The 22,111-nt window shown below is 63.2% G+C and overlaps 7 protein-coding genes across 7 annotated transcripts; 2 read left to right on the top strand and 5 right to left on the bottom strand.

Moving 5' to 3' along the window:
• Positions 1 to 292: 292 nt before the first annotated feature.
• Positions 293 to 1,492, top strand: AMSG_08773 (uncharacterized protein; the record flags this gene model as incomplete). Its single annotated transcript, XM_013899090.1, has 2 exons — positions 293 to 922; positions 1,244 to 1,492. The coding sequence occupies 2 exons, from the start codon at positions 293 to 295 to the stop codon at positions 1,490 to 1,492; spliced, it is 879 nt and encodes a 292-aa protein (XP_013754544.1).
• A 144-nt stretch (positions 1,493 to 1,636) lies between these two features.
• On the top strand, positions 1,637 to 2,701 carry AMSG_08772 (uncharacterized protein; the record flags this gene model as incomplete). Its single annotated transcript, XM_013899089.1, has 2 exons — positions 1,637 to 2,563; positions 2,588 to 2,701. 2 exons carry the CDS (start codon positions 1,637 to 1,639, stop codon positions 2,699 to 2,701), a joined length of 1,041 nt encoding a protein of 346 aa, XP_013754543.1.
• Positions 2,702 to 2,771: 70 nt separating this feature from the next.
• Positions 2,772 to 8,423, bottom strand: AMSG_08771 (thyroid adenoma associated; the record flags this gene model as incomplete). The annotated part of the gene is made up of 2 exons (XM_013899088.1): positions 2,858 to 8,423; positions 2,772 to 2,828 (listed from the first exon to the last, which is right to left on the bottom strand). The coding sequence occupies exons 1-2, from the start codon at positions 8,300 to 8,302 to the stop codon at positions 2,772 to 2,774; spliced, it is 5,502 nt and encodes a 1,833-aa protein (XP_013754542.1). The 5' UTR covers positions 8,303 to 8,423.
• A 184-nt stretch (positions 8,424 to 8,607) lies between these two features.
• On the bottom strand, positions 8,608 to 10,916 carry AMSG_08770 (3',5'-cyclic-nucleotide phosphodiesterase regA; the record flags this gene model as incomplete). Its single annotated transcript, XM_013899087.1, has 2 exons — positions 8,608 to 10,160; positions 10,193 to 10,916. The coding sequence occupies 2 exons, from the start codon at positions 10,914 to 10,916 to the stop codon at positions 8,608 to 8,610; spliced, it is 2,277 nt and encodes a 758-aa protein (XP_013754541.1).
• A 480-nt stretch (positions 10,917 to 11,396) lies between these two features.
• On the bottom strand, positions 11,397 to 16,764 carry AMSG_08769 (phosphate ABC transporter; the record flags this gene model as incomplete). Its single annotated transcript, XM_013899086.1, has 3 exons — positions 11,397 to 12,133; positions 12,175 to 13,522; positions 13,576 to 16,764. 3 exons carry the CDS (start codon positions 16,762 to 16,764, stop codon positions 11,397 to 11,399), a joined length of 5,274 nt encoding a protein of 1,757 aa, XP_013754540.1.
• Positions 16,765 to 17,607: 843 nt separating this feature from the next.
• Positions 17,608 to 19,939, bottom strand: AMSG_08768 (flagellar associated protein). Its single transcript, XM_013899085.1, has 2 exons — positions 19,865 to 19,939; positions 17,608 to 19,505 (listed from the first exon to the last, which is right to left on the bottom strand). Exons 1-2 carry the CDS (start codon positions 19,914 to 19,916, stop codon positions 17,662 to 17,664), a joined length of 1,896 nt encoding a protein of 631 aa, XP_013754539.1. The 5' UTR covers positions 19,917 to 19,939; the 3' UTR covers positions 17,608 to 17,661.
• A 109-nt stretch (positions 19,940 to 20,048) lies between these two features.
• Positions 20,049 to 22,095, bottom strand: AMSG_08767 (dihydrolipoyl dehydrogenase). Its single transcript, XM_013899084.1, has 3 exons — positions 22,034 to 22,095; positions 21,570 to 21,718; positions 20,049 to 21,383 (listed from the first exon to the last, which is right to left on the bottom strand). Exons 1-3 carry the CDS (start codon positions 22,073 to 22,075, stop codon positions 20,087 to 20,089), a joined length of 1,488 nt encoding a protein of 495 aa, XP_013754538.1. The 5' UTR covers positions 22,076 to 22,095; the 3' UTR covers positions 20,049 to 20,086.
• Between the last annotated feature and the right edge of the window lie 16 nt (positions 22,096 to 22,111).

The following is a 22,111-nucleotide window of genomic DNA, read 5'->3' as shown; positions in this document are numbered from 1 at the left end:
GGGGCACTTCAGGGGGGAAACAGAGGGGCACCCACCCACCCCTACACACCTGCACACATACCCCATGCCCCTCCTCCCTCCCTCTCTTCCCCCTCGCTCCCTCCCTCCCCCCCCCCCCTTCCCCCTCGGTAGCCGCCATGTCGGGACGCCACCCACCGACCCACCCCAAACTCACATCCCGTCTCATCATCATGTCATGTCCTGTGGTGCAGTCGACGAGGAGGCCAAGGAGGCTCGGTTTGTATACGATCGATCGGCTGAAGGCGGACCGCGTGAAGTTTATGATGCATCGATGGTCAATTTGCCGTGCAATGTCGAGACATTCCGCACCCACGACAAGCGGATGCTGTACAAGACGGCGGATGTGGGTCAGGCGCTGCTGGTCCACGCTCGCCCGTCAAAGGCTGCCGATCAGATCCGTGGCTCGTTACTTCGCTCGGGCATCACCCCGCCCACGCAGGACATCCGTACCCGGTTTGACACCCTCGGCCGGTCGACCACCTGGCGCAAGGCCATCCAGATCAAGGAGCGCGTCGACGACATCATCCGCTATGAGCGTATCAAGGGCTACAAGATCGAGGTTGTCGATGCCGACGAGTTTGATGAGTACGGTGTCGAGTTTACCGAGTCATACGACGTCAACGACCAGGTAGGCTGGCACACCCACTACGCCACCCCGCTCACCACCTCGCGCATCATCCTCCGCATCAAGCTTCCGAACCCCAGTTCGAACGAGCTCGGCAGCGCCTTTATTCTCTCCGAGGGCGAAGACTCGATCATTTACGACGGCGTTGGCGCTGTCTATATTCCGCCCGAGATCGCCCTTGCCATGGCGCGTGAGCGCGAGCGCGCGCAGGCTCAGGCCATGCCGCCTGCCTCAGCTCCTGCTCTTGCTGCATCTCAGGTGCACGCTGCCGCTCCTGTGCAGCCAGGGCTTTCGCCGCCGTCGGCTCACACCGCGCCCGCTCACCAGCCCGCTGTGGGCTTGGGCACCGCCGCCGCGCCTCCCGCTGCCGCCAACCCGTTTGCCCCCACACCGCCCCCCGCTTCCAACCCGTTCGCTCCCACCACCCTCCCGAGCCATCACTCGGTTGCGGCACCCGCCATACCGGCCACAAATCTGGCCCCGATGGACGTCGCACCTCTTCCGCAATCGGCACCCAGTGCCACAGCCACCCCACAGCCTGCTCGCCCGTTTGCTGCCGCGGCCACGTCGGCCACGCCCACAATCGGCACACCCGAGTCGACCACGCCAGTCATTCCGAGCCCTGCGGGTGGTCCTGCACTCGCTCCCGCGCCTACACCAGCTGCGCCGGCTCCCGCCACCGCCCCTGCTGCGCCCGCAGTTGTCGAATCGGCCGAGGCCACCGCCCTTCGTACCAACATTGCCGATCTCGAGCGCAAGGCAGGCGCTGCTGGCAACCCGATGATCCGCATGCGTCTCCTCAAGCAGGTCGCCGCCCTCAAGGAGAAGCTTGCCGCCCTCACCTAGCCAACCCCACGTTGTCAAAAGCTCGTCTCCACCCTCTAACGCTAGCCAAAGGTCGGCACGGCAGCAGGCCAATGTCCCAAACGCGTCAACCACCCGCGCCCCCGGGTGTGACACCCCACTCCACCGGAGCCTCCTACAGACACCATGCTCGCGGCAGGAAGGCGGACCATCACAACAGCGACTGCCAGCCGTGCCCTCGGCACTACCATCCAGCGCCAGCTCTCCGGTGCCAAGGAGGCTCTGAGCGAGATGTGGCGCGGGCTGGTGAGCTTGTATCGCGAGACTCAGGCAAGCCGCCCGGCTCGGCGGGCGCTCAAGGCCTCGGCCGATGGCGCGCGTAGTCTTTCCTGGCACCAACTCGAGGCCATCAAGCGGAACAATGCCGATCTGCGGGCCCTGCTTCCCTTTCTGATTGTCCTCAATGCGCCCGGTGGCTTGATCCTCGTCCCGGCCTTGGCCAAGCTCATGCCCTCCTTCCTCCCGTCGACCTTTCTGACAGAGGCCCAAGCCGCCACCGTCTACGCCGCCCACGCCAAGCTTCGTTCCCGCTGTGCCTCGCCCATCGCGGCCTACTTTCGTGGCGCGGCTACCTCGGATCGCGCCGTCGCAGACCTGGTCTTCGCCGCCCAGGCCGGTGCTTTTGCCTCGCCGGCCAAGCTCGCCGCCGCCCTCGCCTCGCTCCCGGAGGCATCGCAGGCGAGGCTGACCTTTGATACCCTTCCGGACTCGCTACTCCCACTAGCCGCCCAGTACGCTGGTATCTCTTCGCTCCGCACCCGTTTCCTCTCGCGCCCGCGGCTGGAGGCTGCTCTCGCTGCAAAGTACGCCCAGCTCGAGCTGGAGGACGTCCTGCTCGCAGACACCATGATGGACGACTCGGACGATATCCCGCCGCTCACTCTTCATGACCTCCGCACAACGTGTGACGAGCGCGCCATCGACGCCTCTGTCGACGATGACCGTGCCTCGCTGCTCAAGTCGCTCACAGCCTGGCTCAACTACACGCCCTCGCTCTACGACGCCATCCCCGAGCTCGGCGATGCCGGCCCCGTCACCAAGGGCGACCTCAAAGTACGCACGCGCCTCTCCTCCAAGCGCATCCACCAGTTCCTCTACGGCACCGACGATCTTCCCAAGCCCGACACTCCACACCTCGTCTTTTCATTCCAGGTCCTCTCCACTATCAACGCCCTCTCGCGCCGCGTCTAGTGCCGCCGCGCCGTAACGCGGCACAGCCAGCACCGCAGCCACGGCTGCCTTCCACGCCGCGTCATCGTCACTAGCGGTCATTGCCACCACTTCGCCCTGGAGCATCCATGAGAGCACCGCTGCCGCGCTTGCCTCTGCTGTCGGCGCTGCCGCAACCATCGCGTCCAGCCCAGGCAGCCCGCTCGACACCGCCGCGCTTGTTCCACTCGCACGCACCGCTTCAGCTGTCGACACCGCAACCGTCCATGCCTCGCGGAACTCGTTTGCCGACTCGTCCACAAACACCGTCTCGCCGAGACTGTCGGAAACAGCCTCGCCCGGTGCCGCAATCAGCTTCCGCGCCAGAGCCGCCCACGCCGCAAGCACCTCGCCGCCGCTCTCTGCAGCCGTTGCTGCAACCTGCGCCAGGAACCGCTTCGCAGCCACCTGTGGGTTTGTCGGTGCTCCGCCTGGTGACACAAGCTGCGACACAGCGCTGGCGGCACGCGGCCGGACCTCATCGGCGTCATCGTGCACAAGTGTGAGTGCAATCTCCCATCCGCCACTTTTGCCGAGCGCGCCCGCAATCAAGGGTCGCCCGTGCTCGCCAAGCGCCTCGATGGCAACCAAAACAGCAAGCCGCTGCTCTGGGACCGCGTCGGGTGACGAGAGCTCCAGCCCGAGTTGAACAAATGTCGCCCATGACTCGCTCTCCACTCCGCTCGGCCCGGCCTCGGCCCGCGCCCGAATCACGGCCGACAGCGCTACAAATGACTGTGACCGCACAGCTGTAAAGAGCGAGTCCTCCGCCACGCTGGTCACAACCGCCAGTGCGTCCGGCATGCTGCCAAGCACGGAGGCTGGAACCCGGCTCAGAGCCTCCAGCGCCTTGGCCTGCACCTCGTGGTATGCCCCATCGCGCCCGACCGCAGCAAGGAGCGCGTTTGCCACGCTCGCCTTCTCAAGCATGCCGTGCTTGCCAGCCTCCAGTAGCACGTCCAACGCCGCGCCCTGGACCTCGTAGCACGCGTGACCCACCAAGATCGTCGACCAGGCCTTGGCGCTCGTCGCGGTGCCGAGCGCGACCACTCGCGACACTGCAGCCATTGTCGTGGCCCATCCAGGCACACTCCGTGTGGCCACGCTCACGCAGGCCTCCAGCTCCACCGTCCCGGCTTCCACCAGCTGGCACCAGCTCGCGCTCGATCGATCGAGCAGTGCCTCACCTGCCCGGAACACCTCTGCCCGGACCAGCGGTGCGACCGCGGACATCTTGGCCAGCGCCAGGCCGAACTGCGCAAAGCCAGCTTCAAACGCTGCGCTCGCCTCGGCTGCGCTCGGCCCGCTCGCCACAAACTCGGCCACGCTTCGGATCTGGAGGACAAGCCCATGGAGCGTGTTGCCCGACGTTGCCGTCGCGGCTTCGCTCCAGAGCTGCGCCACCACACCCGCCGCTTCGGCAGTCGACACCGTCGAGACTAGGGCCCGCGCCGCCATCGCCCGCGCCGAGTAGATGGGCAGTCGCGCACACCGCTGAAGCAACGGCCGGAACGCCGCCATCGAGCTCGCCGCGGCACGCTCCATCAGCGGCGGCAACAGGTGCGAGAGCAGCACAAGCGCCGGATACAGCCGTGGGTCAAGGACAATTCCGCCGCCGCTCTCCAGAGCAGTCGTGCCAGACTCGACCTGCTCCAGCAGGTAGGCGTCCAGCCGCGGGTGCCGGGCAAAGAACTCGCCCGCGTCGATCGCGTTGGCCCGCGCGGTCTGATCACGGCACTTGTTCGCGCCGACAGACCGCGCGAGCAGCGCAGAAAACGTGAGTGTGCACACGTTGCGAATGGCCCATCGTGGCGACGAGAAGCCCTCGATCACGTTCTGCAGAGCCCGCGTGAGGTAGCGAGCCGCAACCATTCCAAACTGCGACTCGCGGAAAAGCGCCCGCAGCGTGTTCCATGCATGGACCTGCGGCTGTACACCCGCGTCGTCAAACGCCGCGTCTGCACTTTGCTTGTGGAGAGGCAGCGGCGCCTCGACCACGTCCAGCAGGCCTTCGAACGCCCGGCACAGCAGTGGCCGCTTCCGTCCATTCTCCGATCGCAGCAGCGCCAAGAAGAGGAACGGTAGACCGGCCGACCGCCGCGTCACCGACGCCCCCGTCGCAGGTGATGCCACGACCTCCAGTGCTCGCTCCAGCCACTCGCTTGGCAGGCTACGGAGGCTGGCAATGCACTTGTTCGAGAGAAGCGCGTGCGCCATGACCTCCAGGCCTTCCATCGCAAACTCCGTCGCACCACGGTGCCGCACACGCACAAGCACTTCTTGAAAGAGCTCGCCAAGTGCCGCAACCCGCTCGCCCGGCACCACGCTGTGGACCGCGCCAACCGCGCCGATCTGTCCGAGCAACCCCGTCGCCGCCTTCATCGCCCGCCACACCATGACCATCACGTGCTGCGTTGTCTGCGACGCCACCGTCGCCACCTCCACCTCGTGAGTCTCCAATGCAGCATCCGCCACGGCTGCGCCCATGTCAATTCCAGTCCCCTCGGGCGCGTTGGTCGCCACAATCGGCATGACCAACCGGACAAGCGTCGATGCTGCATCTTGCACCCGTCCCAGCAGCGGAATCCATCTCGCGCGCAAGTTGTCATCGCGGCCGATCTGGGCCATGAAGCTGGCGCTGCTCCCTCCTCCGCGGCCAGGACCAGAACTGAGAACCCGAATGATCTCAGAGAGCACGCAGAGCGGGCCCTGCAGTGCCGCGCCACCAAGCGTCGCCTCCCATGAGCTTGCCTCCACACGGGTGAGATGCTCCTCTAGCACGAGCACGCTCGCCTCCACAAAGCCAAAGACCGCCGCGGCCGGCTGGCTCGACTCGCCATTGGCGTGGACGTTCCACCCCAGCGCCGCCGCTCCAATGCGGAGCACAAAGCCGAGGGTGAGTGCCCCAGCCGACGTCTCACGGTGTGAAGCGAGGAGGACCCGTCGCCACCCGTCAGCATACAGCTTTGTAAAGAGCGGTGCGTACACCTCGCGCCTTTGCGCAAACAGCTCGGGCTCGATCGCCTCCAGCACGCTTGCCATGTCCTCGCGGTTACGGTCGTACTGGTCGTCAAGTCCACCCACGAGGTCGACCACTGCTTGCGGGCTCAGCGGCTGGCTCTCCAGCGCGGTCAGCAGTCCCGAGTTTGTGACCACCGCCACCGCTGCTGCGGAGCCTCCATTCGCCACCGCGTCGGTAAGCTTGCCCGACGATGCAACAAACAGGTCAAATGCCCGAGTCCGCGAACCCTTGTCCCGCGTGAACCACTGCCCGAGAAGGGCGTGGACAATGTTGATTGCCAGTCCGCGGCGGTGGTGCGATGAGCCCGGGAAGAAGCAGCTCTGCACCATCTTCAGGAGACCGCAAAGAAAGCTAATCGCCGCCTGGGCCCGCGCTACCAGCGCGCTCGCCTGCTCGACACCGACGCCCGGCGGGGCCTCCGCTGAGCCAGCAAACGCCAGCAGCGACGCCAGCTCGCGCGTCGCGCTCAGTAGAGAGCTTAGACTCCGCTTGACGAAAATAGCCAGCGCTGCCGAGTAGTCGGCCACAAACTTGGCGCCGGGTGTATTGACCACAGCCGGGAGCGTCGCAAGCACAGCCTCGTACTCAAACGCGCTCGGCTCCGCCGTCACTTTGCTCGTTGCACACACCAGCGAGAGTGCCTCCACGATCTGGCTCGAGTCGGCATGGGTGAGAAAGTCAAAGAGAAGCTCGCGCGGAAAATGCCCCAGCTCGATGAGCTCGGCCACCGAGAACATGTTGAGCTTGCGGCCGACAGACGCCAACATGAGCACAACCTCGGCCGCCGCCCAATCTTCGGCGTACCGGTCGTGCTGTTGGGCGAGCGCCAGCATGCGGGCGAGGACCTGCGGTTGCTTGTTAACAAGCGGGCGGACGATGCGCATGATGACATTGTCGCGCCGGGCCGCAGGCGTCGTGGCCAGCCCTTCCACAAGCGGGAGCATCCACGCCGCCTCGCATCCCTCGCTCGTTCCACGCGCCTTGGCCAGCGCCACAAACGCGTTCGATGGTCCGCACGGCGCATTGGCCTCGCACGCCAGCGCAAACAGCCGCTTCATCGCCTCGGGCTCGGCCGCAAGCACTGCGTCGATGCCGACATGCGGCACCACCGCACTCAGCGCCTCGGGCTTGCCACGTCCAATCCACGGCAGCGCACTCGTTACAGCAAGGAGCTCGTCCATAAGGCTCTCGTGCTCGCATGCCCACTCGGGCATGGCCGTCGCCTTGATGGCCGCCACTTCGAGCACAGTCGTCAGCGTCTCGCGCGCCTGTCCGTACACGCCCGGCACCACCGACGACCATAAACCAAACACAGTCTCCACCACCTGGCGCACCGCTGCCACGTTGAGTCCGCCAAGCGTCTCGCGCGCCTCGCGCCCGAGGCTCACCACCGCAAGAAGACCGCCCAGCGCTGCCACCGTCGTCGCTTGCATCGACTCGCGGTATGCGGCGTCTAGAGCAGCTAGAACTTCGGGGAGCAGGTAGCCAAAGGCCAGATTCGTCTTTGTCGCCCCGTCATCAAGCTCGGCGCCAAGCACGCCGGGTGCAACGTCGGTTGTGAGCACCCGGACCATCGCAACGCGCGCCGGGATCGGCCACACGCTGAACGGTTTTTCCGAGAGCGCAGCGCCGGGCGCCACGGCTGGGAGGATCGACACAGGCGTCTCGTTCTCCGCCGACGGCCAGAACGTGCCCAGCAGGGCCAACACCGTGGCCTGTGCATCGCAGACGTCGATCTCGGCAAGCACCGAGGTGAGACAGAGCTTGCCTGCAACCAAGAGCGCGTGGACCGGGCAGTTGTCGCTTGCCGCTAGAACATCGAGTGCAAGCCGCGTGATGTCCTTCTCTTCTTCCTCCTCACATCCGGCACTCCGCAGAGTGTCGGCCAGCCCGAGTGCGGCCAGGACATCGTTCGTCGCATCGGCCGCGGCAACTGCATCGCCTCCGCTTCCTGCGGCCAAGGCCGCCTCCAGCGCCGCGCGACCACGGGCAGCAACAACGCCCAGGCTTCCTGATCCCTTGCCGCTCAGCCTGGTCATCAGCTCTCCAAACTCAGCCTCCCACTTCGGTAGCGGAGCGAGCGAGCGCATCATGGTGGAGACGGCCCACGACGCCGCGCCGGGCGACGGCGCAATCTCTGCACTGGGTGCCGGATCAGCCAGCATGGGCAGCGCCGCTGCAGCCACTGCATCAACCACCATGTCGCTCGGGAACACCGCCAGCATGCCGCGCCACACCGCGACGTGGGTCGTCGACGAGGTGGCCAGCATCTGCGCCGACGCAAGCGCCGCACAGAGCATCTGCGGCCAGCCATCAGGAGCATCCCCGGCAGCCGCAGCCTTGCGAAGAAGGCTTGCCACCTTCTTGGCCCACTTGATACTCTCCTTGTACGTCTGGACTTGTGCATACCCGCCAACCTCTCTCGCCACCGCCCGCCACTCTGTCGCTGCCGTGGAATCGTCACCAGCCGCCGCCGCCACCGCCACCGCCGCCGCCACCGCCGCAGTCATGGCCGGTACCATGGGCGTCGCCCGTTGCGTTGACGTTGAGACCCGGTTCATTCGTCTCTTGCCTTGCTACTCTCTCTTTCTCTATCTTTCTCTTTCTCTGCTCTCCGTCCGTGCCCGACCTATATGTTCTGGTCAAGCCGAGTGGAGTGCCTGAGGGTGGGGGGGGTGGAGGATGGATTGCCTCCGCTCTCCGTCAACTCGAGTGAGTTTGCCCCTTCCGACAAGCCACCGGCCACGGCGACCGCTGGCCATGCCACTAGTCACATCACCTCCAGAAGCTATGGTGCTTTTGATCAGCTGTTGGCGTTGGCTGCTCGATCTACTTGCTCACGCTTGCTTTGTGGGGGTGGGAGTGGTCATGACGATGCCGGCGAGAGGTCGGGCATCGAGGTCGAGCTCGTTGCGTCGAGCCCGGATGCGCTCGATAACGAGCTGAGCACCGACGTGGCCTGACGGTCGAGCGTGGTAGTGTCAGATTCGACCGCGGCGGCTGCGGCTGCGGCGGCTGCGGCTGCAGCCGACTCGTGGTCGCCGATCTCGACCCACCGTGCGCGGTTGTAGGCTAGTGAGTCGAGACAGAGCGAGACCTTCGGCAGGAGCGAGGAGAGCGCCGAGTAGAGCGGCTTGACAAGAAAGTCGGTAAAGTTGAGCGTCATTTGAACCTGGCCACCGACTTCGCGGTCCATAAAGGCAGAAACAGGAATGCCAATGCGCTTCTCGAGGTCGCCCTGGTCGTAAAACTCCTCCACAATCATGTCGGACCAGTACTTGGCGATGGGGAACGGCCGAACCGGGTTAGAGATGTCGGCCGACTTGAGCAGAATCTGGCAGAGCGTCCTCCGATGGTCCTTCTTCTCTACCGAGTAGTCGGCGATGAGCGCTGAGAAGCGCGAGAAGATGTCGACATGGAGCTTGAGGTCTGTGGCCAGGACGGCGTCAATGACTGTTCTCCGAAAGTCGCGGTACTCGTCGGGCGAGAGCGCGCTCACGATGTTGTACTCGGGCTGAGAGAGGGTGACAAACGTAAAGTACGCGTGATGGTTCTCCAGCACAGACGCATCGTTGTAGCGGAGCGCCATTGGCGACGACACGTTTGTGTGAAAGTTGTTGTTGACGCCCGGGTGGTCGACATCGTGGCAAATCGACGCCACCATCAGCGCGAGCACGTCCAGGTACGTCAACAGCTCGGCACCGCCTGACGCCAGGAACCAGTACACCATCTGGGTCACGTCAAACGCATGCCGAAAGTTGTGGTATGGGTTGTGATGGTAGTTGGCTTCCACGTAGTGGATGAACGCCGCCAGCTGGTCCGAGTCGATGGCAAACCGCTCGGTGAGGCCGAGGTCGTAGAACATTTGGATGAGCAGATCGCAGAGCTCGTCCTCCTTGTAAGCCCACACGTCAAAGGTAAAGTCCCGCAGCGACTGGACAACATGCGGCTGGTAAAGGAATGACGGAAGACCTGTCTGTGTCGTCTCGCCCTTGAACTTGCCGCTCTTGGCAAACTTGGGGTTGAGCTTGGACGACGCACCCGAGCGCTGTCGCCGTGGCCGCGACGAGACCTCCACCGATGCCATACTCGACTCACTCACTTTCTTGGTCGCCGGCAACTTGCCATCGGCCGAGTCGCCGACAACGCCCGTCGAATCCGAGTCTGAGCCCGAGCCGCCGCTTGTGCCACCCGAGCCGCCCGAGCCGCCGCCGCCCGATCCCGAGGCGGACGACCCGGAGCCAGAGTCGCCCGAGTACGAGTATGAGGCTTTGTCCTTGCTGCTGTCCTCGTCGTCGGTGGTAACAAACTCGACCGAGCCCGAAAAGTCCGAGCCCGAGTCGAGATCCTCGTTTGAGACCGCTGCCTTGGGTGCGGTGATGTCGCGGACCGAGGCCGTGCAGAGCGATGGGTCCGAGTCTTTCCGCTGCAGCAACGTGGTGGCAAACCACTTTTGGTCTCGGCGTCGACCTGGCCCTGGTCCAGCAGCTTCTCAAACGCTGGCTCGTAGAGGTTGGATGACCGCAGGTTGGAGAGGATGTCGCGGAGCGCGGCGCGGACATCGTCGGTCAGGTTGTCCTGCTGGATGAGGCCCGAAATGGTGCGCGAGATGATAGAGATAGGCGTGTCGATGGCCTCGTCGACCCGCTCCTTGAGCGAGTTCATCTGCTGCTCGATGGCAAGCCTCCTCGTCTGCTCCTCCTCCAGCTTTTGCAGGAACGTGTGCTCCTGGCGCTTCTTCCACACCTTTTGCCAGATGCCCCGCACCATCGACTCGCGGATGGGCTTGAGGAAGTAGTCGTCAGCACCAGCCCGCAGGCAGCGATACGCCACGTCGGCATCCTCTGTGGCCGACATGACAATGACCGGCATGTTCTTAAGCGTCGCCTCGGCCCGGACCATGCCCAGGAGCTCAGTGAGGGCAAGCGAGCCCGGGAGGGTAGCCGAGAGGAGCAAGACGTCATGTCGAACATAGCCACGGTTCTTCTCTTCGGTGAGAGCCGCCCATGTCGCGTCGGTATCCGTCACCCGCTTGCCCTTGTGGCCACACCGGGCCATGTGGCCCTCCACCTCGGCCGCGTTGTCGCCGTCGTCGTCGGCAAGCAGAATGTTGATGACATCCGGAATGGAGAGCGAGACCTTACGTCGGACACGTCCACTCCGACCAGACTGCATATGTGGCAGCATAAGCACTCCGCTGTTGGTTGGAGACACTGGGCTGCTGCTCTGTTGGCTTTCCCCATCACTGTCCCCACCTCTACCTCCACCTGCTCTGCCACCGTCTTGCCCTGCTCCGCCCTCACTCCCCGACGCCCCGAGCGAGTACGCGCTGAGGTCAGCCATGTCCTCCCTCTCTTTCTCTCTCTCTCTCGTTCTCTCTACTATGCCTTGCACGCGCTGTTGCTCCTGTTTGTGTGCTTGGCGTGGGCTGAATAGAGTGAGCGAGGTGGCGTGGGGCGAGTTGCTACCTGCTGCTTCCCGGTGACTGCCAAACATCGCTGGCGGTTGGCAGCAGCGCAACCGAGCCATCCGCTTTCATGATGGGAGCCACGCACCACGACGCAGTCTGCAGATAAGGTTCACTAACACGAGCCAGTTGTACACGGGCCAAGAGATGGCAAGGAGGGGGGGGGGGGGGGGGCGTTTGATCTTGTTCTACAATGACGAGGTCGAGGTCGAGGTCGATGACGAGAGAAGAAGTGAAGACGACGACGATGATGATGATGATGACGTCCGTGTCTGCGAGGGCTCCTGCACCCGGGACTGTGGCGGCAGCTCCGAGTGTGTGGCATCGGGTGTTTGTGACTCTGTCGCCGATCGAGGGACCGAGACAGAATCGGCACCGTTGCCGGCCAAGTCCGAGCCCGAGTCGGTGGCCGATGATGTCGAGTTTCCAGACGAGGCCTTGGGGACAAGCCGCTGCTGTGCCTTCAGAATGTTTGAAATGCTAGTATTCCGCCGACTTGCCAGTCCCGATGGCGGCTTGCCGAGCGAACGAGTACGCCCCGATGCTGATCTCACCTCGGTCGCCCCAATGTCGGACCTAGCCTCAGTGCCCGGAGTCATCGGAGGCGACTTGGGCGCCTTCATCCGCAGCAGCTCGGCATTGGTCATGACCATCGAAAAGTCGCCCGACGAGATCCGACGCCTGGCTTGCGCCGAGATAGGCTTGTTTGGTCGCTCGACCAAAGCGATGTCAGATCCCGGCGAGACTTCGCCGCTGGAAGACGTCGACGATGACAGCTGCTCCGAGTATTCGATCGAGATGACCCTCGCCACCGCAATTTGCGCATGGCTGTCAGACGACATGATGTTCGATCGCCCGCGCTGCACCACACCCGAACGCCGCCAGTTGAACCAATCCGGGTCGGTGATCCACGTGCCAACGGTGTCTGCGGGCGCGACTCATCGGTCACGACTCCCATGCCATAACTCGCAGTCATGCCAGCCGAGTGGACACGCTGAATCTGGCGCGAAACAAGGTCCGTGTCTGTGGATGAGCCTCCTGACGTTCCGCGGGCATCAGACGTACTTACAGCATCAATGAGTCGCAGAAGTGATGGCATGTTGTGCGGCCGCTCGGGTGCAGGCAGCGAGCGAGTTAGGCTCGACTTGGGCACGTCAGACGTCGACACTGCCACGAAAGACGGACCAGACATTTGCAACTCGGTAGCCTGGGCATCGGACATCACATCGTCCATCTCCACACCCGAGGCTCCATCTGATGCCCCGCGATATGTGGTCTGATACGACTTGACCGATGGGCTTCGGGTCGTGATGCGCGTCCTCTGCGACTCGGCATCCGTCATCACCACGCTTGACCCAGCAGGTGGCCTTGGCAGTGAGCCATGGACGTCAAAGAGGTTGAGCAGCGAGTTGTTCACGTGCAGTAGGTTGGCCGTCAGCTCCGCATCCATATCATCTCCCGGTGTGACAAAGTCTGCCACTGCTTCGGGGTCACGGATCTCTAGATACGTCGCCAGCGACGGTGCCAGCTCGCGTGCATGCACAACGCGCGAGTTGATCAGCGGGTCCGGGTGGCGGTGGTACACCAGCCGCGTATGCGCCGTTGGGGCACGCATCCATCGCCACGGCCGTGTGAGAATATGGTACGCCCGCTTCCGCACCACGCTCCATGCCCGCAGCGACTCCACCACAAACATCATTCCCAGGAACAGGTACGCCGCGACAAGCACAAGCCCGAGACACCCAGACAGCGTCCGCCGCTTCACAGCGCCTTCGCTATCGAACACGGGCGCAAAGAACACCCCAAAGACCGCAAACACAACCACGGTCACGCACAGCCACACCTCGATCATGTTCGTCCCAGGCATGATGTACGGCACGTACGACACGTGCGCCACAAGATACACAACCTGCACGATGCTGATCAGGGCCGCGGCAAGCACAGGCGAGGTAAACAGGAACATCGCCAGACAAAACGTCGACAGCTTGCGCATCAGCACCACAAACTCCCACCACCAGTACCGCGGCGTGTACCGCAGATACAGGAATCCAAAGAACGACTGGAACCCGATAGAATCCCGCCGCCGCTCCTTCCGCGCGAGGAACAGCGCAACGCCCATGATCACAGGGAACATCACAAGGTGCGTCAGGACAACAAACACTGCAAGCGGTAGGTACCGCATCCACTGACCCTCATAGCACACTTCCGATGGGTCCGCTTGCAGGTACCACAGCCCGCCCGCTCCCTTGAAGCAGTTAAAGTACTCGAGTGGCGTCTGCGAGAAAACACAAAGAACGAGCACGCCGACGCAGTGCTGATCACAGAAAAGCTCCGCCGCAGTGATCGGTACGATGTCCAGTGCAGTACACGCTCCAGCCGTCCGCCGGCAACTACACTTGCAGAGCACACATACATCACGTGCGCCACAAACCGCACAGCCAGCACAACAAAAAGCGCGAGCAGCACAAGCCCAAACATCGCGAGCGGGAGCAGCACACGAATGCCCCATGACAGATAGAACGACTGCTCCAGCGCACACTCGGGCGGTGCCGCAATGTTGATCCAGTGCACAGGTGAAAGCATCCGCATCATAAACGCCAGCCCGGGGTGCCACCGCAGCTGAAGCGTCGTCAGTGCCGCAAGAACCTGTGCAAAGTTGGCCGTGATCGGCGCAACCTGCATCGTCATCAGCCGGTGCTGCGGTGTGAGCACAGGCATCAGCATGATCATTACCATCAGCATCACCATCACAACAAGCCGCCGAGTTACATGCCGTGGACACTTGACACACAGACCGTCCACCGTGTAGTATCCCTCTAGGCATGTCGCACACATCGTTCCCGTGTGACCCGCCCGACACTGCGAGCCACCCGTGCACACCTCCGCCGGCTCGCATCGCAGCACCGTGTATGCGTCATCGTCGCTCGCCCAGTAGCCGGGCCGCGTCGATGGCGGCGCATCGCCGCCAGAACACTCCGAGTTGGCCGGGCACGCCAGGCACAGCTCGATCGAGCTCCTCCCTACTCCAATCTCGCCAAGCTCGTCGATCATCGCATCTGCGACCGGCGATCGCCACCGCCCGCTCACACATGCGCAAGACGCGATCGAGTGTGATCCGGCCTGGAGAGCACGTGAGAATGCCGGGCACTCGAGACACTGCCCGCCGTCCGCAGACGTGTACGTGTCCACCGGACAGATGTCGCACGATCCAGAGCCCGCCGACGCAACCCATCCGGCGTCGCATCCCACACACATAAAGTCGGTCATCGCAGACGAGTATGTCCCGTTCGCACACAACATGCACTCACCACTGCTCGCGTCAAGGTACTTGCCCACACCACACGGCGACAACAGCCGCATCCCGCCGCACGTCACGCCGTCCACAACCTTCTCGATCGCGCTTCGAAGCCCTGCATCTGAAATCGGCGCAAACCCAATCGACTCGGCAAGCATAGCCGCAGTCACAGAGCTCAGTGTCCACTTGTAGTACTCCAGCACAGCCTTGAGCTGCTCGCACGACTGCGAGCTCCGCGTCGGCACCAAAAGGTATGTGAAGCCCGCAATCGGCCACGCGTTGCTAATCTTCGAGTCCACCACGGATTTGACAAACGGCAGCGCCGGCTTGCTGGCACTCGCCGATGCTGCCTCGCCCGCAGCCGCGGACAGCGACTCGAGCGTCGGCGCCACCAAGTTGCCGGCCTTGTTCACCAGCAGAGGCATGTCCATCTCGTACTGGATCGCAACGTCGAGCACTACGTACCCGATGGAGTTGGCCGTGTTGAGCACCGCCAGCGCCACCCCGGTGTTGCCCTCCTGCGCCATGCTCCCCGGCGCCCATGCATCTGTGTACGATGTCTCGCCCGGGCCGTCACTCGCCCACGTTGGTGAGAACGAGCTTAGTGCCGCCGTGAAAATCGACGTCGTCCCAGACTTGTCCGACCGCACCACAACAGTGATTGCCGCGCTCGGCAGGTAGTCCGCCAGCGCAGGATTGAGTCCTGCAATGACACTATCGTCCCACCGCGAGATCCGCCCCATAAATATGTCCGCCACTGCCGCACGCGACAGCACAAGCGGAACAGTCGGAGCCCCGGGTAGCAGCTCGATGTGCACAGGCGTCACCACAGCACCCACTCCGGATGGGAGCATCACAAGGTCGCCCCGCGCCTGTAGCTGCTCATCGGACAATGCAGAGTCAGAACCGGCAAACACAATCTGCTCTGCCACAATCGCCCGCTTACCCGACCCAGATCCCACCGCGGAGTACTCGAGCCGGGGCGCCGAAGGATGCTGGAGACCAAAAGCAAGCATCCACACCGCATACAGCGCCTTGGGGAACGATGCTCCGGCTCCAAACACAATGCCGTTCGACTGCAGCGCCCGCTTGCCGCCGCACTCGGCGCTCACTGACGCCTCCCGCAGCAGGCCCAGTTGCGTCAACGACGCGAACTCGAGTCCCTGTGTCGCCTGAAGCAGTTCCTGTACCCCGTGGTTGTCGGTGACGTAGAAGAGATCCTCCACAAGGCCCTCCCATGCCGCGCAGTCCGTCGCTGCAAGACTTCCGCTCACTCCCGCGCCCGCCGATGACTTGAGCATGACCATCCACTCCACTACAATCAGCGGCCACCGCGTCCCGTCCCATACCATCGACTCCGGGGCCACCACAGAAATTCTCTCGAGATCCGCCATAGTCGCTGCCTCCTCGGTGAACACCACCGCCGATCCGAGGTTGTCATGGAGGTGCGGCATGAGCGCCACACCACTCGAAAGCGGAAGCATCCGCGTCTCAGATTGCGAGACGAGCGCGATCGCTCCGCGTCCCGTCGTCACAAACACCGCCTGTGCAGCCTGGAGGCAGGTGGCGTGGACCCGAGTACATCCGCCGCCGTCGTTCCAGTCGATGCCAAGCTCAACAGCAAGCTGGCGGAGGATCTCCATTGCCGTCGATGCCGCGCTGGTGCAGTGGACTGCAATGGTGCCGTCAGAGAGCGAGGCGATAGCAGTGGCATACGCCGATCCGGCGCCACCATTGAGCTCCACCAGCCGGTCATCGTCCCAGTGCGACACGTTGCCGGAATGAATCTGGACGAGGAGCTCGGCGGAGAGCGTGATCTGAGCCGGCGCAGATGCCACCGGAAGGCGAAGCGACGGCACCATGGCGTCCTTGGAAAAGGGAAACAGTTGAAGCCTGCCCGTGCACCCGGGCCCGCAAATGTGGTCGAGCGAGCCGGCCACATGGAGTGGCAAAATATTTGCAACCGCAGCGACGTTGGCCGACCCGGCAGCAACGCGGACGATGGACTCGACACTGCTAGCCAAGGGCACAAACTCAGCCTTGGCCAACTCAGCATTGTGCATGCCTGAGACGGCCTTCAGCGACGACGCAATCTTCCCGCTCTGGCCCACAACGACATACGAGTGCCCCGACTCATGGTCACGGAGACCCATGCCGGCTGGCGAGTTGCTACCGAACACATCGGTGAGTTCCACGGCTGGTCCCCACTCGAGGTGGGCTGCCACCAGATGGACAAGACAAGCTGTCACAAAGACGGCCATTATGCAGGCGTGAGACATGGCTAGTCTCTGAGCACAAGCGCAAGTTGCAAACCTGTCCCAAAAAAGCAGACCTTCGCTGTGTCGGCTGTTGCGGTGAGAGTGCTGTGTCCCATTGCCACCCAATGACTCCACTCCTCCTCTTTGCCACTGCCATCTGCTATCACAGTCTCAGCTATGCCCTCCGCACGTGCCGATCCTGACCCGCAATTGTTCTCGGATTCTGCTTGAGAGTACACTTGAAACAGCCCACCACCACCCAGGCTATACAGCTCTTCTTTCACAAGGGGGGGGGGGGGGGGGGAGCATGGTACTTGCCAACTGTGCTTCATCATCATGCTTACAGGGTCTGTCGTCAAGATTCCCCCACAGTCTGTCGACGCCGAGCCAATGCCGTGTCTGTCCATCCGCGGCTTGACACCTCGTCACCAAAAAAGGTGTCCAGAAAAACACCCTATCCCAAAAGAAACAATCAACTAGCGATCGTCCACCACCCACGCGTACTTGCTCCACCACCAACACATTGGCACGTGCGGACACAGAGTTGTAAAGGTGGCAAACTCATCCTTGGAATCATTATTGGCTCCTTTACCGGTCCTATAATGGCTCGACTGGAGAGACGCCACCGCAATCGTTCGAGCCAGCTGCCCTGCGCACTCACGTCGTCGTCCTCGGAACCAGCTCGGATCAGCTCTCCAGAGCAGCAACAAGCTCGACTTGTTCGACATCTGCAGCGCCGACGTCGTCGCCGATGCCGCAGTTCCTCCCGCAGAGCTGCTTGTGGTATGAATACGGACAAGGAGCTCGGCAGAGAGCGTGAATACACACTCCTCTGACAGCCCAGCCCCACTGTGGGCAAGTGTTGTTTGCTTGGGACAGGCACGAGCTAGTGGCTATTCATCAGCGTGCGGTAGGGTCGAGAGCACGCAGTGAGCCGACGCCGACAGGACCGATGAGCTCTGCGGGGACGGCCCAGACAAAGACGGCGCCATCCTCGGAGATAGAAACGATCTCTGACTGGTCGGGCGAAATGACGACCTTGACAATGTTGGACGAGTGGCCCGAGCCTGTGGCGATAACCTCTCCGCCGTCGTAGGACCAGAGCTTGACCAGCTTATCGTTGCCACCCGAGACAAAGGCCTCACCGTCGGCGAAAATGGCGATCGAGTTCGCGGCACAGTTGTCGAGGAGCTCGATCTCGCGGATGGCTGAGCCGTCGTAGGCATCCCAGAAGCAGATCTTACGGTCTGTACCGCACGAGAGAACTTGCGCCTCTTCAGGGTGGTACGCCGCAGCCATAAAGTACGATGGGGCGAACATGACTTGGACGCGGATGAACGAGCCCAGGTCCCAGATGATACACGAGCCGTCGCCAGAAGCGGTGATGGCCTCCATGTCGTTCGAAGCAACCTGAATGGACGAGATCGGGCCCTTATGCTCCATCATGGTGGCCTCCATGACCTGCGACGAGGCCATGAGCCGCCAGACGCGGACTTCCCCGTCCTTTCCGCCCGAGATGAGGCGCTCACCGTCGGCGCACGGCGCAATGGCGGTGACCGGGCCGTGATGGGCGTCGTTGATGACAAAGAGGAGTGTGCCCGACTCGGGGCCAAAGGCACGGACCTTGCCGTCAGACCAGCCCGAGAAGATAGCCGAGCCGTCGGCGGCAAAGGCGACGCAATGGCACTCGATGTTGGGCACGCTGATGCGGACAAGCTCCTCAGAGGTGCGAGAGTTCCACACGCGCACATCCTCGGGGCCTGCGGTGGCAAAGACCTCCGAGTAGTCGCACGGATACACCACGTCGTTGACCTTGCCCGGATGGCACGTCGTCCGCAGCTCAGTCGCAAGCGTCTCGGTCACTGCAGTGTAAATGTTGGCCGACGCGGTGCCGACAAACATGGCAGTGTGCGACGCGTCGAGCGCAATCGACGTCACTGCGCCCGCCAGCCGCGCCACCTTGGTCACCTTGAGCGACGACGGCGAGAGCGAGGCCAGAACGCCATCGCCAGAGCCAGCAATGACTCCGGCGTGCCGTGTGAGCGCCAGCGCCGTGACGCCCTTGGGGAACGGCTTCTTCGGGCCCGACACCCGAAAGAGCATCGTATCAAGCGAGACGTACAGCACGTCGCCGGTCGACGTGCCGCAGTACACACCAGCGTCACCTGGCGCAACCACAAGCGTGTCGATGATCCGCTTGAGCTGCCCAAGCCGGCCCTCCTCGGCCCGCAGCTTGCGAATGCTCAGGTCGAGCTCCCACTTGCGGAGCGTGTACTCACCTCCAGACACAAACGAGGTCTCGGATCCATGAAGCCACGCAAGCGTGTGCGCCACGCCCGACGAGCCCATCGACGCCGGCGCCCCGCAAATGGCCGCCCCGGCCTCCAGGTCCCACACCACCACAGAGTTGTCGTCCTCGTCGCCGAGCGACGCCAGATACTTGTCATTGGGCGAGAACGCGAGCGCCTTGATTCCCGCCTTGTGCAGAACAAACCGATGAACAAGCTGGAGGCTCTCAAAGTCCCAAACAAGCACGTCGGCCTTGAGACCCATGAATCGCTCCTGCCCCGACGCAAGATACCGTCCCGACGGCGATACCACAAGCGTGGTGATTGGCGACGTGTGGCCCGCAAGGAACTGCTCACCAGACGCCTGCCCCATTGTCCGCACCACTACCGACGAGCCGAGCGGGTACACAATGTGCTCCTGGTTCGGGTGCAGCACGAGCCCCGCAGGCACAGCTCCTGTACACCCGCCGGGTGACCCACCACAGCCCAGTGGGTAGGTGCACCCAGCCACCCCGCCATGTCACACGTACACACGCGCGTCCAGCACAGCCACAGAACCACCTTTACATGAGTATCCTTCCTTACGCACTCATCTCCACACACACACACACACACACCCTTCTGCCTTGCCCCGCAAACTCCCGCACTCCCCGTGCCCCACAGCATCACCCCCTCACCACCAACCAACGGCTCGCGACGGCCGCTCCCTTCAAAATTTGACCGCCAAGGAAGGGCTCAGCCATAGCCACAGCCACAGCCAGAGCCACACACACACACAGAGAGAGAGAGAGGAAGAGAGAGAGACCAGGACATACCTGCAAACCCAAACGAGCGGTCCAGCGCCAGCGCTGTCGTCACGTCCGCCATGTTTGCTGATGTGGAGTGTGTTCGCTAGTCATCAGTTGACGCCCGCAAACGGGCGGTTGGTGAAGATTCGGCCGCCAGCCGGTTGCGAGTCCAATTCCCCTCTCCTCCCACGGCACTGCCCTGGACTTTGGCTCTGACTCCAACGCAGGCGTTTAACACACTCCCTCTGCTTAAAAGTGGATGGGCTTGCCGGTAACCGCCATGCACGCCTCCTTGAGGGCCTCCGACTGGGTCGGGTGGGCGTGGCAGGTCATGGCGATGTCCTCGGACGAGGCGCCAAAGGCGACGCCAAGGACGGCCTCGGGAATGAGCTCCGAGGCGGACTCGGCGATGAGGTGAACGCCAAGGATAGCATCGGTCTCCTTGTCGGCGATGACCTTGATCATGCCGTCGGCGTAACCGCAGGCCTTGGCACGCGAGTTGGCAGCCATGGGGAAGGTGCCGACGTTGTAGGCGACGCCGGCCTCCTTGAGCTCCTCCTCATTCTTGCCGACCCAGGCGACCTCGGGCGAGGTGTAGATGACCGAGGGGATCGAGTTGTAGTCAAGAGCAAAGCCCTCGCCGTGGAAAGCCTCGGCGAGGACAACACCCTCCTCCTCAGCCTTGTGGGCGAGCATGGCACCGTCGCGGACGTCGCCAATGGCGTAGATGGACGGCACGTTGGTCTGGAAGTTCTCGTCAGTAAGCACCATGCCGCGCTCGTCGGTGGCCACACCGACGTCCTCGAGGCCGAGCCCGTCAATGAACCGGCGGCGGCCAACCGAGACAAGAGCCACATCGACGTCGAGCGACTTGGCCTTGCCGCCCTTGGCGGCCTCAGTGTGGATGACCACGCCGTCGCCCGAAGTGTCGGCGCCGGTCACCTTGGTCGACGTCATAAACTTGAGGCCCTGGCGCTTGAGGATGCGCTGGAAGTTCTTGGCAATCTCCGCGTCCATACCGGCACCAATGGCAGGCATAAACTCGATGACGGTGACCTCGGCGCCGAGCCGCGCCCAGACAGAGCCGAGCTCGAGGCCGATGACGCCACCGCCAATGACCGCCATCTTCTTGGGCACCTCCTCCAGCGCCAGCGCGCCAGTCGACGACACCACCTTCTTCTCGTCATACGGCATGAACGGAAGCTCGATCGGGTCCGAACCGGTGGCAATCACAATCTTCTTGGCCGGAATCACCTCCTGCCCGCCGTCGTTGAGGTCGACCGTCACCTCGTTCGGCGACGTGATCTTGCCCCAGCCCTGCGAGTACGTCACGCCGTTCTTCTTGAACAGGCCCTCGATACCGCGAGTCAGCGTCGTCACAGCCTCCTGCTTGGACTCCATCATCTTGGCCACGTCGATCGACGTGCCCTCGCCGGGAACCACAATTCCGTGCTCCTCAAAGTACCCCTTCGACAGGTGGTACAGGTGCGTCGTGTGCAGCAGGTTCTTCGACGGAATGCACCCAACGTTGAGGCAGGTACCGCCACTACACTCCACCGTCATCCCCATCACCACCACCATCGCCGTCGCCATCACCATCGCCGTCGCCATCGCCATCGCCGTGAGTAAGTGGCTCGCATGCTCTAGCACCCACACCCGCACCCACACCCGCACCCACACCCGCTCACGCATCCGCTCCCTCTCCAACTATCTCCCTCACCGCAACACGTACAGAGAGCCGCGCTTCTCAACGCAGGTGACCTTCATGCCCAGCTGGGCAGCCTTGATGGCGTGGACGTAGCCACCAGGCCCGCCACCGATGACCACCACGTCCTGCTCCTCGGCAGCAGCGGCGTTGGCAGCCGAAGCGAATCCAGCCCGCTATCTCCGGAACCCCACCAGTCCAGCAAGCATGCACCCCGTCGCACACAGCGCCCAATGACATCCACACACATAAGTCTTGGCTATATCTGTCCAGCACCCACATTCTCTCCCACCCAGCTCTTCTCCCACGTCCCGCACTCCTCGACTTGGTGGCGTCTCCCAAAAAATGCCTCATCCACCCCTCCCACACAGAGCCAGCGAGAGGGGCCAAGGAGGGGGGGGAGGACAGGACATGACCATCACAAGCCAACCACAATACAGTCACCACTACCACACTATACCCCACACTCGCTCACCCAGTGAGTCCCGTACCAGGCGCGGGGCAAGAGCCGTAAGACGAACGGAACGCAGCATGTTGACGCGCTGGTCGTGTGTGCGAGTTGGGTGGGG

Source organism: Thecamonas trahens (genome assembly GCF_000142905.1).
Source record: "Thecamonas trahens ATCC 50062 unplaced genomic scaffold supercont1.48, whole genome shotgun sequence".
In the NCBI taxonomy this organism is placed as follows: Eukaryota; order Apusomonadida; family Apusomonadidae; genus Thecamonas; species Thecamonas trahens.
Note: the sequence above shows the minus strand (reverse complement) of the source record. Positions and strands in the feature narration are given on the sequence as shown.